The sequence below is a fragment of the Dama dama genome, chromosome X (assembly GCF_033118175.1).
Source record: "Dama dama isolate Ldn47 chromosome X, ASM3311817v1, whole genome shotgun sequence".
Lineage (NCBI taxonomy): Eukaryota > Metazoa > Chordata > Mammalia > Artiodactyla > Cervidae > Dama > Dama dama.
Genome location: NC_083714.1, coordinates 115,748,703 through 115,767,020, shown reverse-complemented (window position 1 = coordinate 115,767,020; position 18,318 = coordinate 115,748,703). Strand labels below are relative to the sequence as shown.

The following is an 18,318-nucleotide window of genomic DNA, read 5'->3' as shown; positions in this document are numbered from 1 at the left end:
TTCATGTTACCCTCAACACTCTCATTTCCTATTCCCTTTAATCATTAGCAGTGATGGCCATTGGATATCCTTCAAGCACCCCAGGATCCTTGAGTTTTGGAAATGTCCCAAATTAAATACAGCCTATTTTAAAAGGATCCAATGTATAGCCCTGTAAAGAGTGGCCAGATTGTCTACTAAAATAAGTGGCTGGGTCACTTAATTGATGTGGGGTTCTTGAAGGACAGTTACTCCATTCTTTCTGTAATGTACTTCACATCCCATCTGTCTTTGTAAATCATGGACCATAACAGTAAGCATAGGACTCATTACCCTGAGGACTTTATTCTCATATATCATTCATGTTCAGTATCTTGGTAAGATTAAATGTAGGTTGCAAAGCAAAAGCATTCAACCCATGTATTCACCAGACTGCCAAAAATAAGCCAGTTCACAAATGAATAAACAACCAAATGGAGCCCATTATGTCTGCCAACTACCACTTCCATCTCAAGGGTATCGGTCTTCCTTTTAAGAGATGTGCTAAAAATAGCACCAAGAGGGATTACAAATCTGATAAGTGCAGGTTAAAAATCATCAAGATTCCTCTGAAGTTGGCAACAGTAAGCTCTCCAGAAATTCTAAAGCAGGAGATGACCTAGAAAAATAATTCTCACTTGTGTGAGGAAAACATTTTTTTTTTTTGAGAGTAGATTTATGAACAGTACAGATGGTTTGGGGCAGCAGGCTGATTCTGTGATTAAAAACCTGCCAGAAATAGTCCACAATGTGGAATTTCATCAGTGATATCTTATCTCCTGCTACAATTGTTTCCTGTTGAATTTCCTTCAACCCACCTCTACAGGTGACAGCCTTAGTTATCATTTATGCAGTGTGAATATACTTCTGGACTCTTAAGTTAATAACTCTGGATTCTAATTGTAGCTCCAATGCTAACCAGTTAAGTAACCTTGAGAAAACCACTTTATTTCTTTTGTGCTTTTTTGTTTCTTCATCTGTGAAAGGAGTATGTGGAGATGGAGTAGGGAAACTGTCTTTTTTTTTTTTTTAGTCACTACAGAAACCTTTTATCCTGTGGTCCCTTGCCATTCCTGAGGGATATGGCCCCAGTGATTTGCAGACACTCAACATTTATAAATACCTAGTGAAATATCGAGTTTTTCTCACTAGATGCAGGCAGATTCACCTGACCCCTTCCTAGCCTTAGTGATTCTGAAATACAAGATGAAAACTATTTACAAAATCATTAAAACAATGCTGTGGCTAAAATAAAGTCTGGATGGCATTATGTTACATCATTACTGTGGTCACACTGACAGTTCATTTCCTTTACTCTGGGTGAAACACAGGTGTAGCTTTTTTTTTTTTTTTAATCATTTCTTGAGGGCTCCTGGATAGGTGACTTTTTTCTTTGTTGTTTTTTTTTTATTGGAGTATAGTGAATTACAAAGGGTGACTTTGAATAGATAACAGCAGAGATTTGTACAGTGCGGATGTCTTTGGCCACTGAGCTTTGTAGTATACACTGGACAGTGCCTGCAGTTACAGATCCCAGAATGGACCTATGTGCTGATTCTGCAGGATGTTGAAATAATATGTACCAAGTCTGACTGTTATGAGGCTCTATTAGATGACATGTTTTCAAAGATTCAGTCTCCCAAACCATATTTCTTAAGTAATAATTCCTTTTCCCAGTTGTATTAATATTTGGCAAAGACATATATCATTGCTGCCTGGGAGTTTCGTGTCAGTGGACAATAATCACTGTTTCCATGATGACATGACAGTGTTCCCAGCAAAAGCAAAGAAAGCCAACATCCTTTCCTTTTAGATTAAGCCACCTGATTGTGGACTTCTCTAGGTTAGGTAAGAAGACAATAGGTTTAGGAGTTTTTCAAGGTCCCTTCCATGTACCATTCTTTGATCTGGGATGCAGGAAGAGGCCCTTTCTCTCTGGCCAGAACTGCAGGATCAATACCCATTAAGCTGCCTGGGGCTAGTGGCCTGGTTTAGCAATGGGACCATCTCAGCCCATCTTCCTTCCGCATATCTCATCTCTACTTCAGCATCTGCCTGCACCGGGGTGAGAAATGAGATGTTATAGGGTCAGCAGGCATTTGTGGAGGCCTTGACATGTGTCAAATACCAAGACACAGATTGGAGAGCAAAAATGAACATGACAGAGTACCTGCCCTTAGTTAACTGGCACAATATGAGGGGTGGCAGACATGAAACCAAGTAATTTTAACAGATTTACCGATACAGAAAACAAAGTAGTGGGTACCAATGGGGTACCAGAGGGCTTCCCTGGTGGCTCAGTGGTAAAGAATCTGCCTGCCAATGGAGGAAACATGGGTTTGATCCCTGGGTTGGGAAGATCCCCTGGAGGAGGAAATGGCAACCCACCCCAGTATTCTTGCCTGGGAAATCCCATGGACAGAGGAGCCTGGCGGACTACAGTCCATGGGGTTGCAAAGAGTTGAACACAACTGAGCAACTGAACCTGAGCTCAATGGGTACCAGAGGGTAGGCAGAAGGGAGGAGGGGCAAGATAGGGGTGGGGATTAAGAGATACAAACTACTATGTATAAAATTGCTAAGCAACAACGATATGTTGTTTAGTTGCTAAGTTGTGTCTTACTCTTTGCCACCCCATGGACTGTCACCTGCCAGGCTCCTCTGTCCATGGGATTCTCTAGGCAAGAATACTGGAGTGCGTTGCTATTCCCTTCTCCAGGGGATCTTCGCGACTCAGGGATCCAACCGGGTCTCCTGCATTGCAGGCAGAGTCTTTACCATCTGAGCCACCAGGAGAGCCCATATGTTGAATAGCACAGGGAATTACAGTTTTCTTGTAATAACTTTTAATGGAGTTGAGTCTGTAAAAATACTGAATCTCTATCCTGTACACCCAAAATGAATATAATATTACAAATCAACTATAATTCAATTTAAAAATAAGTTGTTATATTTAAAAACAAGTAATTTTAATATGATAACTGTATAAGTGCTCAGATTTGTAGGAGTGATGGGAGCTCAGAGGAGGCATCTCTGGTCCTTCTCCAGGTTCCAGGAAGGCTTCCTGGAGGAGGTGATGCCTGAGATAAGTTGGCCAGACTAAGAAAGGTGAGAAGTTTATTCAAAGAAAAGTCAGAGGCATGGAGCCAACATGGTGAAGGAAGGGAACCATGGGGGTGGTTTGGTTTTACTGAAGTGAAAAGCTCCACAGAGGGAGAGGGGGAGGAGTAGCCAGGGGACAGAGTAGGAGCTGGGTGGCCAAGGGCTCTCTGTCTCACCTAGACAGGAGCTTCACCTGGATTCTGGAGGGGGAGAGCTAAGAACCACAAATTACACTGCAGAGTTGGTCCGCCTTGAAGCAGAGGGAGCTGACCTATATGTCTGTTAGTCATTGGCCAAAATTGCTTGAGGGTGGGGGTGCATTGCATAGCCTCCCATTTGGCTGAGGGCTTATCCCCCGAGAAGAGGAAAGCTGTGAGTTTTGTCAGCAGCCAACTCACAGCAGCTGGGAGATGGGGCACCTGCTGGTAAAGAAAAAGGATCTGACAGAGCGCCAGGGGCTTCTGGTTCACCTTCAGTACCCGGGTTAGATGGTGTCACATTCTTCATGGGTCTTTCCTCCCTCCACATGTGGGTTAGGAGCCTTCCTCTGTGTTTCCGCAGTGCCTTGCTTTTCCCTCACATGGCCTAATGAATGCCCCCTGTTAGGTTGTAAAGACTATGAAAGGAGGGGCTTTTAAAAATCTTAGCACCTCCTACTGTCCTGGTATATAATAGATACTTAATTAATATCTAAGCAGCCACCAAATCTGTGAGCTGTCTCTTTGATTAGCCTCTTTGTCATCTTTCTGCCGACACCATCAGCTCATAGCTCCCCTACTGCCCTTCTTCAGGTCTTGGTTGACTGCACAGTGGGGCATTTTGTCTATAACAGTAATCATCATTAAAAAGATAAACCAAAATATTCACAACAAAATACTCCCACTGGTTCCCTACCACCCACAAATACAGTCCAAGGTGCCCAATTGGACTTGTAAAATCATCCCAAATGTGAACGCAATCTACCCTTCCATTGTCCTGTTGCTTAGAACACTCTGCCCCACTGGTCTTCCTGTGACTTGTTTATTGTGTCTTAGAATCTTTGCCCTTGCTGATTTGATGCCTGGAATGCTCTCCCCCTCCCCTCTGGCCTGCAGTTTCCTATGTATCCTACACAGTTCTGGAGAAAGCCTGGCTTCTAGCAAAGCTTCCCTTGACAGTCTCCCTCAGGGAACTTCGACTTTTCTGATCCCTCTAGTATGATTTTCAGCGCCATTCATTTTATGTCCCAACATCATCGTAAACTGCATGTCTTGTTATGTATCTGTCACAAGTACATATTATTTTCTCTGTTTCTAGATAATGCCTTCCTGAAGGACAGGCATTGTGTTGAGTTTTCATTTATATCACCCAGGGCTGGAACTGGCTACATAATTTGGGGGACCCAGTACAAAATAAACACGCAGACCTCTTTTTGAAAAAGGATTAAGAAATTCAAGATGGCAACAACAGAGCCTTCAGTACAGGGTGGGGCCCTTCTGAAGGTCCTTTATGAGGCCGTACAGGTCACCCGCCCCTGAAGCTGGCCCTGCCTAGGGCTGTGAATACAGCAGATCATCAATGAACACTTTCAAATGAATGGATACAGTGAATGAATGAATGCATAATTAAATAAGTGAAATTCTTTTAAAAATCATTCTTTGTGGAAATGACACTTTCTTCCTAGAACTGAGGAGGATAGTACCATAGGTGACCATTGTCGGTGGTTCTCTGGAAAGCACTGGCTGAGGAGAGCCTGTTGTTAGGTGTTCATCATAGACAGTGTTAAAGAATACCTTTTTTTTTCCTTTTTTGCCACATGGTGAGGCATGTGGGATGTTGGTTCCCCAACCAAGGATCGAACCCATGCCCCCTGCATTGGAAGCGTGGAGTCTTAATCACTGGTCTGCCGGGGAAGTCCCCAGAGATACATATTTAAAAGAGAATAAAATCATCACTCTCAGACAAATATAAAATAAGCATGTCAACAATTTTTTTTAACTCATAAATTAATAAGGGAACCAGAAAAGTGTTATAACTGACTCAAAGGAATCTCCAAAGAGCAGACGTATCTCTAGGCCATGAAGAAGGCTGACATGAGTTTGCTTAATAGATGCAAAAACTAGCTGCTTCCACAAAGACTGAGGGAAGTCAACGCAACATCTATTGGACAGAATGTGAAGTTTCTAGAGACAGGGATTATTTACATTATTGTCAGTTTTCTACAAGGTAATTTCTGTCTCTACACAGTTGTAAAATAGGCCAGTCACAGACAAAGGCAGAGATAACCCTGATGGATGAGCTAGTCCAAATAAATTCCAGTCTGTCCCACTTTCTGTAGAAGGTAGGCGAGGCAGGAGAGAGTTATCTTGGGCTACTAATCTCTCCGAATATGAGCACCTGGAACGTGGAGGAAACGGTTTCTATTAATAGCTATCACTTCTCTTGTTTCCCTTCCTGCCTGTGTAACGGAGATTGCCTTGGTTGAGCTGTGTTGAAGGAACGATCTTTCTTTGGAACAGTCAAGATGGCAGGGCCTCACTTCACAGCTAAAGCCGGAGTCTTGGCCAAGTCACTTGGAATCATTGTTGTTTTTGGAAGGACTCCCAGTTGGTCTCTTAAGAAAAGGTGTATAGTTTTAAATACTTTTAACATGACAAATTCTGAATGTCCATGGGGGGATGGGCAAACTGTATAAACATTTAGCCTTTCCAAAATAACAAGATATGCATAATGCTTACCAGGGTGTTTGTCATTAAATATTAACCCATTTGCAAATTATGGATTTTATCTGACTAGGTGCCTGTTGCTGTTTCTTTTGGTACTGATAATCACCATACAATTCAAACAATTTAAATCTCACAGGTACAATAAGACTCCCTTGGAGAAGATTCTATAGCCTTGCTACTCAAAATATGGTCCCTGGAAGGGTCATTGTTAGAAATGTAGTACCCCTGGCCCCACCTTAGACCTACTTGATTAGAATGGATGTTTTACCAATACCCTGATGATGTGTGGGCCTCTTCCAGTTTGAGAAGTTCTACTCTATAGTATTAAGCCTTGAAAATCACCTCTAATATCTATGATGTTTTTACAGGAATTGCCTATCTGTTTGCCAAAGCTTATCTGGTTTCCAAGAAACCACAGTACCTGGACACATGTATCCGGTGTGGGGAACTCACGTGGCAGAAGGGCTTGCTAAAGAAGGGCCCAGGGATCTGCCATGGGGTGGCTGGCAGTGCCTATGTCTTCCTGCTGCTCTACCGGCTCACCGGAAACTCTAAGTACATCTACCGAGCCCAAAGGTCAGCCTTTCTTTGCATGATTTTTTGTTTTTCCAAATGTTAAACCAGTTAATGTTCAGAACAAGTAATAGTCACATAGTTTTAGAAGTGTAAACACAAATACTTGCGTGGTGCATTTTAGCAATTTAATTCACTTCCCAGGAGACAGTTACCAATATCTTAGTTACCTTCTCAGAGCTATACATGTCTGTGTGTGTGTATATATATATGAGCAGATAAGTGTATATGTAAAATTTTGTCCCTCTTTTTTGATACAAATGGTAGCACTTTGCTATCATAGTGATCACCCTCAATCAGTAAATAAAGGACTTTTCATCTTTGTTGTTGCGTAGTATTACATCTTATGAATGAGCCATATGGAGGGCAGTTTGGATTCTTTCCAGTGTTTTGCATTGTGTGTGTGTGTGTGTGTGTATATATATATATAGATAGATAAATAGATAGATATATCTCATGTTGTTCACCTATGGGTGTGAAAGTGTGTTAGTCAGTTGTTCAGTCGTGTCTGACTCTTTGCAGCCCCATGGACTACAGCCTTCCAGGCTCCTCTGTCTGTGGAAGAATACTGGAGTGAGTTGCCATTCCCTTCTTGAGGGGATCTTCCCGACCCAGGGATCAAACCTGGGTCTCCTACATTGCAGGCAAATTCTTTACCATCCTAGCCACCATATCTGTAAGGTAAATCCCTAGAAGTGGAATTACTGGGCCAAGGGGTATGTCTATTTGTGATTTTTTTTTATTGTGGTAAGAACATTTAATATGAACTCTATTCTCCTCGCATATTTTTTAATGTACCATATTGTTAGCTACAGGCACAGTATTATACAACAGATCTCTGAAACTTACTCAACTTCAATAACAGAAACTTTCTACCCATTGAGCAAAAACTCCCCATTTCCCCTCCTCCACCCCAACCCTTGGCAACCTTCATTCTATTCCCTGCTTCTATGAGTTTAACTGTTGTAGATTTCTCATGTGTTATCATGGAGTATTTGTCTTTTTGTGCCTGGCTTATTTCACTTAGCATAATGTCCTCATTTATCATTTAGAACAGTGCCTGACAGAGTATCTGCAGTGTATGTATTCAATGTTATCATCACTAAAAATTTGAGTTATATCATTCCAGACATTTCTCTATGCATAAATGTATGTTCTTATATCTATGTATATATATTTTAATAAAAACCTACAATATGTATGTGTAACTGTACTATACATACTGTTTGCAGTTTATACTTTTAAATAAACAATTGTTAAGGGACACCCTTTATTTCAGTTTGTGTAGATCTAGCTCATTGTTTTAATGACTGTATAGTTATTTATTATAATTGTACCATGATTAATTTAACCAATCTTTAAGTAATGGACACTTAGTGTATGTGCAGTCTTTACTAAAACAAACAAAATTGTCCCAAATATCCAATACATATCTTTTGGTACACTTGTCAGAAAAATTTTAAAATTGAAGTCATTAAATCCAGAGGTATTTTTTAACTGTCTTTATCTTTTGCCCATTTTTTTTCTGTTATGATGCTTATTTTGAGTACTATAACTCTTTGTCAGTGTATGCTATAAATATTTTTCTACTTTGCCATTTTTCTTTCAGCTTAGTTCATAGTCTTTTGTTAGACCAAAATTTTTACGTATCTCTCCTGAAAAAGTTGTCAAATTTTTTAAATTTCTGGGTTTTGTGTTATACTTAAAGAAACCTTTCCCACTCTAAGATTAAAAACTAATATTAGTTTACATGAAACTTTAGTACTTTGGGGCTTCCCTGGTGGCTCAGATGGTAAAGAAAGCTGCCTGCAATATAGGAGATCTGGGTGTAATTCCTGGGTTGGGAAGATCCCCTGGAGAAGGGAATGGCAACCCACTCCAGTATTCTTGCCTGGAGAATTCCATGGACAGAGAAGCCTGGCAGGCTACAGTCCATGGGGTTGCAAAGAGTTAGACATGACTGAGCTTTTAGTACTTTTATTATTTTATTTTAATTTTTATTTTATTTTTTTATTTTAATTTTTAAAATAAATTTATACCCCTTTGCACATTTCTCCCACCAATTTAAAAGTTACTTTAACTTTTAAATCTTTGATTAGCTTAGAGCTTACTTTTAAAATAGTGTCAGATGGGTGTCTATCTTCGTGGGTTTTTTAAAATCTTTTTTTGTGTGTTTTTCAATTAAAAAAAAAAAAAAAACTTCCCTATAATGTCTGTTGACTCCAATAATTTGAAATTCCAAATTTATCACAGACTGAATTTATGTAAATGTATGGGTTTGTTTCAGGACTTTATTTCATTATTCATTCATTTCTAGTTTTTCTTAGCTGTACTCTCTCTTTTATTCTTCCAATTGTATTTTAGAATCAGTTTTTCAAAAGTTAAAAAAGCCTATGGACATTTGATTGGGATTTCAATGAATTTATATGTTGCTTAGTGACATTTTTAGAATATTGAGTTTTTCCATCTAAGAACATCATATGTTTTCCCTTTATTTAAGTTTATAAAAATGTCATTTGGTGAACTTTTTGGTCTAATGAAAAAGGATTTGTATGTTTCTTGTTAATTTTATTACTATGTATTTTACGTTTCCAGAATTGTGAATGGAATCTTTTCCTCAATTATATTTTCAGGTCATTTACTGGCATTTATGAGAGCTTTAAAAAGTATACATATTATTGTAGTTAAAAGCATACATATTATCTAAGATGCCCTTCTCTCATATGAATCTACATTGTATCTTACAAACATCTTAATTTTGATAAATATCAAGATGATATATCTGGCCACCTTAGTGAACTCCATTAATATTTCTATTAGATTTTCATTAGATTCCATTGGGTTTTCTAAGTAGGCACTCATATTATCTGCAAATAATTATAATTTGGTTACTCGCTACTCAACTGTATGCTCTTTTTTTTTTTAATTTCCTATTGCATGAGTCAGAACCTCCATAGCAACGTTCAATACTAAGGATAGTAAACATCTTTGCCTTCATGCTGATTTCATTAGGAATGAGTGTGTTTCACCACGATCTTTTAAATTTGCTTCTTATAATGTGTATCATATCAGATTATGACACTCTTCTGTTCAAAATAATCTGATGGCTTTCTACATGACTCAGTAAAAGACTAAGTCTCTTCACTAAACAAAAGGTCCTCCATAATCTTGCCTCCCATTATGTCTCTGATATCATGCCCTACTTGTCTTCCTTCTGGTTTCTTGCACCACAGTGATTCTGTTAAGATTCCAGGTACAATCTACTTCAAGGCCCTTCAAATTTTGGGTTTCTCCATACCTGTGATGTTCACTTCCTACATATATCTCCCAGCTCTCTCACTTCATTTGGACCATCATTCAAAAATCATTTTCTCAGAGAGGCCTTTTCAAGGCAATTTATCTAATATTCACTCTTAAACTGTAAACTACCCTTTATATTTGCATGTATGCACAGAAGGAAAAATACTAGCATATGAGTCTCCTATTTGTAGCTGCATTGTTTAGGAATTCTGTTAATGTATTTTGACTCATGACTCCCTAATCTGTTTAGGTTTGCAACCTGACCCTTTATTTTCCAAGTATAGGCTTTATTTCCCAAACATAGGCTTCCCTGGTGGCTTAGATGGTGAAGAATCCACCTGCAATGCGGGAGACCTGGGTTCGATCCCTGGGTTGGGAAGATCCCCTGGAGGAAGGAAAGGCTACCCACTTCAGTATTCTGGCCTAGAGAATCCAGAGGAGCCTGGCAGGGTGCAGTCCCTGGGGTCACCAGGAGTTGGACACGACTGAGTGACTAAGTACAGCACATAGAGGAAAAAAGTCATTTGGGAGATTATTTAGGCTAATGTGATATCACCATTGGAATAAATTTCATCAGAGGTTGTCATGCTCTAGAAAGCCTATTAAAAAGGATCTGAACAACCCCTCTATTTTTCTGGCAGGCCAGTCCTAGATTACAGTTTTAGTTATAAAGCCTGGGATGGCAGAGTCCTTCAGACAAATTTCTCACAAGTAAAAACTGAAAATGTGCAGGTAATATCTGAATATTGTTTGGATATTGCATTTAATTGTTTAGTGAACTGAAATTTCTACTTCGTCATAACTCAAATGTGACATGGCCCTAATTAGAGAAACTTCCTTTGGCAGTTCCTAAAACAGTAAATTCAAACAATATGTACCTTCCTGGAATAAACATTGTTTGGTAATTTCCTATTACTCTCTTAATACAGAGTTAGAATTTATGGTTCCAGAAAGATATTTGACAACCTTTTCAGTTTCCTCTATGATTATTTAATTATTCAGGTTTTCTACCTGTTTTTGAATTATTTTTGGTAATAGATCAAATGTAAAGAGTCTGCCTACAGTGCAGGAGACCTGGGTTTGATCCCTGGGTTGGGAAGATACCCTGGAGAAGGGAGTGGCAACCCACCCCAGTATTCTTGCCTGGAGAATTCCATGGACAGAGGAGCCTGGCGGGCTATAGTCCATGGAGTTGGAAAGAGTTGGACATGACTGAGCGACTAACACACACAAACTCCTATAAAAGCATCTAGTTCATATGGATTTTTTTTTGAATCTTTGATGTAAAGATCTGAAAGTACAGTTCCATGGTATTTAAAATTTCCCATGTCAGTGATTATATGCCCTTTCACATTCCTAATGCTTTTGTTTTTCCCCAGTGGTGGTTTAGTCTCTAAGTCCTGTCTGACTCTTGCAAACCCATGGACTGTAGCCTGCCTGGCTCCACTGTCCATGCGGATTCTCCAGGCAAGAATACTGGAGTGGGTTGCCCTTCCCTTCTCCAGGGGATCTTCCCAACCCAGGAATCCCAACCAGTGGTCTTCTTCATTGCAGGCAGATTCTTGACCAACTGAGCTACGAGGGAAGCCCTGTTTTTCCCCAGACGCACCAGCATTTTGTCTATGTGGTTTATCCTTTAAAGAAACTGGCTTTTGGTTTTATTAATTCTTTTTTTCTCTTTTGCTTCCTAATTAATTGTTTTCTGCCTTTATTTTTTTTCTGCCTTTATTTTTTATTTTCTAGTGTTCATTCCCTTTACTTTGTTATTCTCTACAGTTTTTAAAAAGTGCTTAATTAGAATACCTTCCATCTTTATAACAACAACAACTCAGATCAATGACTTTTCCTCTGAGTTCTGTTTTAGTCATAATAGGTTTTGATATGTAATGTCATGTATCTATAATTCTTTTTAGTTCCATAATTACCATTCTGACTTCTATTTTCACAGAATTTCTTAGAAAAATGAATTGGTTAGTTTGAATTTTGCACCATTGGGTATATTTTGGAAACAATCATTTTTACTTTAATATGATAACATGCAGTATAGGTCAGAGTGCAATGAAACTGCAACTCTCATGCATTGCTGATGCTTTTGTAAATTGCTGTATATCATTTAGAAGTTATTTTGAAAAGCACAAAAATATTTATCATGTTATTTTTAGGTTAAAAATATAGGATATTAAATATTATACAAAGTATGACTTCAGTAGTATAATAAATAAATCAAACCCTGGCGGGGAAAGGTCAGATGAGGAAGCAAAATTAACTGTGCATTTCTCTTAAAATATGGTGGAATGGTTATCTATCTTACAAATATTCTGCTATACTATGTTTTTTGAAAAAATGCATATTTACCATGTATTGAATGCTTGCTCTTTGCCCAGAGCCCTAATATATGGTATCTTTAATCTTTACAGATAATCTTATGCAATTCTGCAACTTCATCATTTTAAAGTCAGATTAAGAAATTTGCTAAAGGTCATCTAACTTGAAATTATCAGAGTTAGGTATTGCAACCCCAAAGCCCTTCCTCTTTCTACGATACCAGGGCTTTGTGTGTGTGTGTGTGTCTATGTGTGTGTGTTAGTCACTCAGTCATGTCTGACTCTTTGTGACCCCGTGTATTGTAGCTTGCCAGGCTCCTCTGTCCATGGAATTCTCCAGGCAAGAGTACTAGAGTGAGTTGCCATTCCTTTCTCCAGGAGATCTTCCCAACCCAGGGTTCGAACCCAGGTCTCCCACATTGCAGGCAGATTCTTTACAATCTGAGCCACCAGGGAAGCCCCAGGACTTTGTAATCTAGGACTTGTGAATTTACTTGAGAAAAGTATTACATTTTACACTGAAAGATAGCATTCCTTCAATTCTGAGTCTGCAATAGCCATGACTCTGTCACCAGTAGAAGTCATAGATATTCTCATGTTATTCCTCTTGTTCCAGATACTGTGAAATGTATTTTGCTCCAACCACTAGTTAGAAATGTCAGCAGTTATTAGATCCACTACTGGATCTTGTTATTTAATGTGCTAATTAAGAATCCATTTATCATTGTATCACAAATTTGGTTTAAAAAATTTTGCTAACTGTACTTTAATATAATTAATTTCCTTGGAAATCCTGTGTATTTTACTTTATGTATATGGAGACTTTTTTTTTCTGATAATGAGATTGCCAAATGATACAGAACACTAAAAAGGTAGCTATACCAGGAAGTTTTGGTGTGTAATTACACATTTTGAATTAACTCTTAAGATGAATCATTATTCTACTGTTTAAAATTTTGACTTCTATTAAAAATTGTTGCATATTCAGGAAAACAGTTGAGAGAAAAATTAGCCGAAACAAAATTGCAATATGTTTCCTGCTCATTTATTTTAAGCTACTGTCAATAATTCCAAGAGCCTGAAAAAGATCAAAGAAGTAATTACTCTTCATAGGACCCCCTATGTAGTAGCAATAATCTAAATTTAGGGCAGAATCAGCTGTCAGGCCTTTTCGACCTATGAGCTCTAGCCTCTGAACAAGTAATTATTTTTGTTGTTGATGGGAATCAGTAGAGCAAGTCTGTAAAGAGGTAACAGCACTGTAAAACCTGTAAACTACTAAAAATGGTACTCGTTAGAAATGATTTGAATAGGCTTTGTGACAAATACAGGTAAAAGAAAAAAAGATCTCTCATTGAGAAGTTAGAGATCAGTGGTTTGTTTTTAAGGCAGATGTCCTAAAAATAATCTATCTTGTAGCTAAGTTTGCTGTTTGATGTCATGATTATAAAGTGTTGCTTGCCTTTTCCCATTCATCTTATTCTTTTGTTTGCCCAAAGCAGAGATTGTATAATATCTTGCCCATTTATTTTCATAGTCTCTGCTCTCTGTCACATATAAATGAAACCTAGGTTGGAAATAATATGCCTGCAGACACACAGCATATTTACTTTTTTTTAAAGGCACAGGCATATATCAGCTTGCTTCTATTCAAGATAAATAAAAGTATGGCTACTTATCTGTCTTTTTTGCTTTCAATTATTGGATGGCAGAAGGAATGAAATCCTCAGAAAGTGCTTTGCTTTGCAAATGCCAAAAATAGTCAAATTTGCTTGCCAACCTAGGCTATGAACATACACAATGGCATAATGTGTCTCCATTTCTTAACAGAGAAGAAAGTCTTCTTAAAATCTTATATACATCTGGAAAGAGAATGCTGCTAAAACTTGAACTTATCAGAGAGGAGGATGAAGCAACCCAGGGTCAATAATATGGAGACATATGAAAACTGTTCATATCTTCTTCTTCTTCTCTTAGGTTTGCTGAATTTTTATTTACGGAGGAATTCAAGGCTGGTTCCCGGGTCCTTGAAAGTATATACAGCTTGTATGAAGGCTTCTCCGGGACCGTGTGCTTTCTGATCGATCTGCTGCAGCCCAACCAGGCTGAGTTCCCTCTCTTCAGCGTCTTTGTTTAGAAGGCTCCATGTCCCATCATGGCCCTGCAGAAGGTTCCCGAGATTTCCTGAGCCTACTACCTGAGGCATTTTCCACATAAGCCACATTCAATGGTATCACAACCATGAGCCTTAACATTGCCGCCAGAAGGAAGGAAGGGAGCAGGCAGGTGAAGAAGGCAACATGATTCCAGGTTGAAGGGAGAACAGTGTGAGAACCTGCAAACATAAAGACACTACAACTATTCTAAAACCCCTAGAGATGGAATAGTTCAGGGAATGGATGTGACACCAGAGATCCGAGGAAAAAGGGAAAGAAAAATCACCTATCTCACTTAAACCAACACTGAGATGTGGATTATGGCAATGAAATGCCAAAAATAGCTTTGCAGTTGGAGAGAGAATTTGACCACTTATGGGTGCCCTCCACCCCTAAATTCAGAAATAAAGACCATCAGCAAACTAAAGTCATTGCCCAGCTGAAAACTGCTAGGAGGGATGGGTCAGGTTGCCAAAGGACAAAAAGGGAAACTCTTGGTTGTCCTTTGCCTTTACTTACTGAAATTCATGATTTTTAATGAATGGGGAAATTTGCCTATGAATCTCTATTTTTATCATTACCCTGGGCACTTTAAAGAAAGCATACCATAACTTAGTTTCAAGCCCCAAAGTCCAAGTTCCCTTAGGCCTTAGAGAGTATCTTTTCCTGGTTCCTTCTTCTTTCCAAAAGCTCAGTTAGAATAGCAAATTTCACAGGCTAGCAAATACCATAGCAGGTGTTGCTGTCAAGTGTTTTTCTCAATTTGAAGCATAAGCTATGAACTGTCTATTGTTAGGAATTTTTTAAATGCCTATGTAATCTCAATGAAGCTATTAGCTGAACTATAAAATATACTTGTGGCGAAAATCACTCATCTCAAAGATGAGGGTAAACACCAAGGAGGTGGGTTGTTTCTGCCTTGGGTGGAATACTGTGTCCCCTGGGACACACATTGGCCTAGAAAGGGACCAGTGATTATGAAAAGAACATTGCTTAATTTTATACTATTAGATTAAGATATGCGTGAACTCCCCAGCTGATCATCATATCCTCCAAGACACAGGCTCCACTAGAATTTGTCTACAATATCCATTGAGCCAAGCTGTCATTAAATTCGGCCCTGCTGTAAACACATAGAAGCTGTAAAACTATCAGAAGCTGTAAAACTATTTCAAGTAAATAGTGGTTTCCAGAACACTGGGAGCATCTGTCACTTCAATACTCAGAACACGAGTCTATCCGTTTCCTAGAGTTTGGTCACTGGCAATTTCATATATCAGAATGAGGAGGAAATTGAATGCATTGTAAGATTTAACAGTTATTTAAATAGTCATTAAGTATTTGGATATATATGATAGATGTAGAATATATATGTATCAATAGGCACTTTGGTTTACATGGGGATAGATGTATATATACATCCAGAGAAGGAAATGGCAACCCACTCCAGTATTCTTGCCTGGGAAATTCCGTGGACAGAGGAGCCTGGCGGGCTACAGTCTATAGGGTCGCAAAGAGTTGGACATGATTGAGCGACTGAACAACGACAATACATCTGTCCTCATGTAAATGTAAGCAGTTACTTCGTTCAGTACTTCCCACTTCTTAATTTATAGATGAACTTTAGGAGGAGTTGGGGAATACTCTGTTGCCTAAAAATGTGTGTGTGTGTGTGTGTGTGCACGCGCGCGTGCGCACGTGTGCATGCACACTTTTTTCTGGAAAGAAGATCTCTAGCACTTACAAGATTCTCAAAGAATCTGGGACTGAAGAACGGTAAGAACTGTCTTCATATATTTTATGACTTTGTTTATGTGTGCATTCATCAGAGCAAGCTAAGACAAAGTGGTTTTGAAAAGCATGTACCTTTTCAGCTCATTGTTTCCTTTTCCCATCCTCAGATGTAAGTATATAAAATTGGCCTCAGTTCATCTTTGAAGATACTCAGATTGGGGCAGTACCACATAAATAGTCGCTTGCAGGTGACTGCCAAAGTTGGGTTCTAGATGTTCTTTCAAGAATTGAATGGTCAAGGACCTCTCAGAAAGCCTTAAGACAAAATGCCTTCTACACAGTAGTCTCCTTTTGAAGTGATAGTGGTACCTGCTTTTCACCATTTGGATGTAAATTCATTTCATTTGACCCCTATAGGCTGACAATAATAAGCATTCAATATACAGGGCTTTAGGAACGCATGCTTTTTTTCATCATCCAGCAACCCTTCAAGGTGATTTACGTAACTGATTCAAAGTCTCATAGTTAGAAAGGAGCAGAATAAGGATTTGGATTCAGGGTTTCACTTCCCATATGTATTTATTCCATATTCTAGACTAGAACCTGGGGATACAACAATGAACAAAATACCCTAGAAGTTAGCTTCTGTTTCTGTTTGCTGATCCTTCCACCCTTCATCCTTAAGACCTAAACCTGAGGTCTAAAAAGTGGTAATCTAGCTCGACATGCCGGTTTCATTTCTAGGAACTTCAGAAAAACTGGACACATTTCTGCTCACCCACCCTTTGGAGGTCCAGTAGGGTAACTGTGTTGTCGTTGTCAAAAGACAACCTTTTTGTGTGTCAAATCCAAGAAGAGGCCATGTTTGTGTCTTTATGAATTGACGCCTCAGTAAATTAAAGACAAAGATAAACTTATTTAGCACTTAAACCTGTGGAAAGTTTTCATTTTCCTGAGAAAGTAGAATTATGGGTTTGGGAAGGTCCTCTTCTATCTTGTTTTCCCAAGAAGGGGGAAAGAGACACTTGAGTGTTGCTGGAGAAAAGTATGGCATGTCACTTCTTATTTAACTAACCAATGTGTTCCCGTCTATGTAATAACCGTCTTTTTTGAATAATGCTAAAGGGTGTCACCTCTTGAAGGCTACAAGGGTATTTTCACCACCACTAGCATTACTTTAATATTATTTACTGTATGTGGGCATGAATAATTATAAATTTTGAAGGTAACTGTGGAAATATTTGAGGATAGATTGAAAGAACCTCTCAACAATGGGAGAGACTGCGTTAATACTGGGTTGGCCAAAAAGTTCACGTGGGTTTTTGAACTTTTTGGCCAACCCAATACTTGGCAAACAGGAGGCATCAGAAAATATTTCAACTCTATGTGTTTTGTTTCATTAACACAATTATGTACCTTCTCTTTCACACCTCCCCAATGTATTGTTATTTTACCTAATCACATTTTTTCCATTTGTAAATTGGTAATGGAGAACAGAGGTTTGACAGCATATTCCACTGTGCTTCTTTAGGTAATTGACTATTCTATTAAGATAATAGTATTTACTCTCTGATAACTCGAGAAACAGTCATTTTCTTGGCACATCCTAAATTTGAACTTTTCCGTGGCAATTTGGATCTTTAACTTTCTTTGACACATTTAAGATTTTAATCAAGATTGTGCTCAAATTGTTCAACTTCTGTAGAGAGCAAATCTCAAAAATTTTAGTGCAATAAATATGTTTGTGATTTATTACCATTTAAGGGAACAATGATTTAAAGGAAAAAAAAATCAGTAATGCAAAGAGCCCTATTTTGGAAATTTTAAACCCTTGCTCCATGGGCCACTATAATCATCACCATCCTGTGCTCCACCTCACAGGGTGGTCAATGATAAAATGGATATAAGAGAATTTTATGGGCTTCCCCGGTGGCTCAGCAGTAAAGAATTTGCCTGCAATGCAGAAGATGCAGATTTGATCCCTGGGTTGAAAAGATCCCCTGAAGGAGGACACTGCAACCCTCTCTAGCATTCTTGCCAGGAGAATCCCATAGACCAAGGAACCTGGTGGTCTACAGTTCACAGGGTCAGAAAGAGTCAGACATGACTGAAGCGACTGAACATGCATGCAAGGGAGTTTTATAATAGGCAGGTCCTTTATATGTATAAAAGGGAAGCTATATTTTAAGTACCTACTAAGAGCATAGAAAATCATGCTCAATTATGACTTCAAGTGAGCATTTCAGCCAAATGGAATCTCCTTATGATGCAGTGCTCAGAATCTGGATCACTTGCTGGGTAAAAACAAAGTATGTTTTTTATATTCTAGAACCAGTCCTGTCAATAGCATTTGTGCCTCAAAAAGTTCTGATTCACTGGGCTGAGCATGTAGGAATAGGCTGGCTC

At 38.7% G+C, this 18,318-nt stretch overlaps 1 protein-coding gene across 1 annotated transcript in view; it reads left to right on the top strand.

Moving 5' to 3' along the window:
- Nucleotides 1-15,748, top strand: part of LANCL3 (LanC like family member 3) — a 104,967-nt gene extending 89,219 nt beyond the window's left edge. The window contains exons 4-5 of the mRNA XM_061136417.1: nucleotides 6,194-6,401; nucleotides 14,000-15,748. Of these exons, the coding sequence (XP_060992400.1) occupies nucleotides 6,194-6,401; nucleotides 14,000-14,159 (368 nt within the window). The 3' untranslated portion in view covers nucleotides 14,160-15,748. The remainder of the gene's footprint in view (nucleotides 1-6,193; nucleotides 6,402-13,999) is intronic.
- The last annotated feature ends 2,570 nt before the right edge of the window (nucleotides 15,749-18,318 follow it).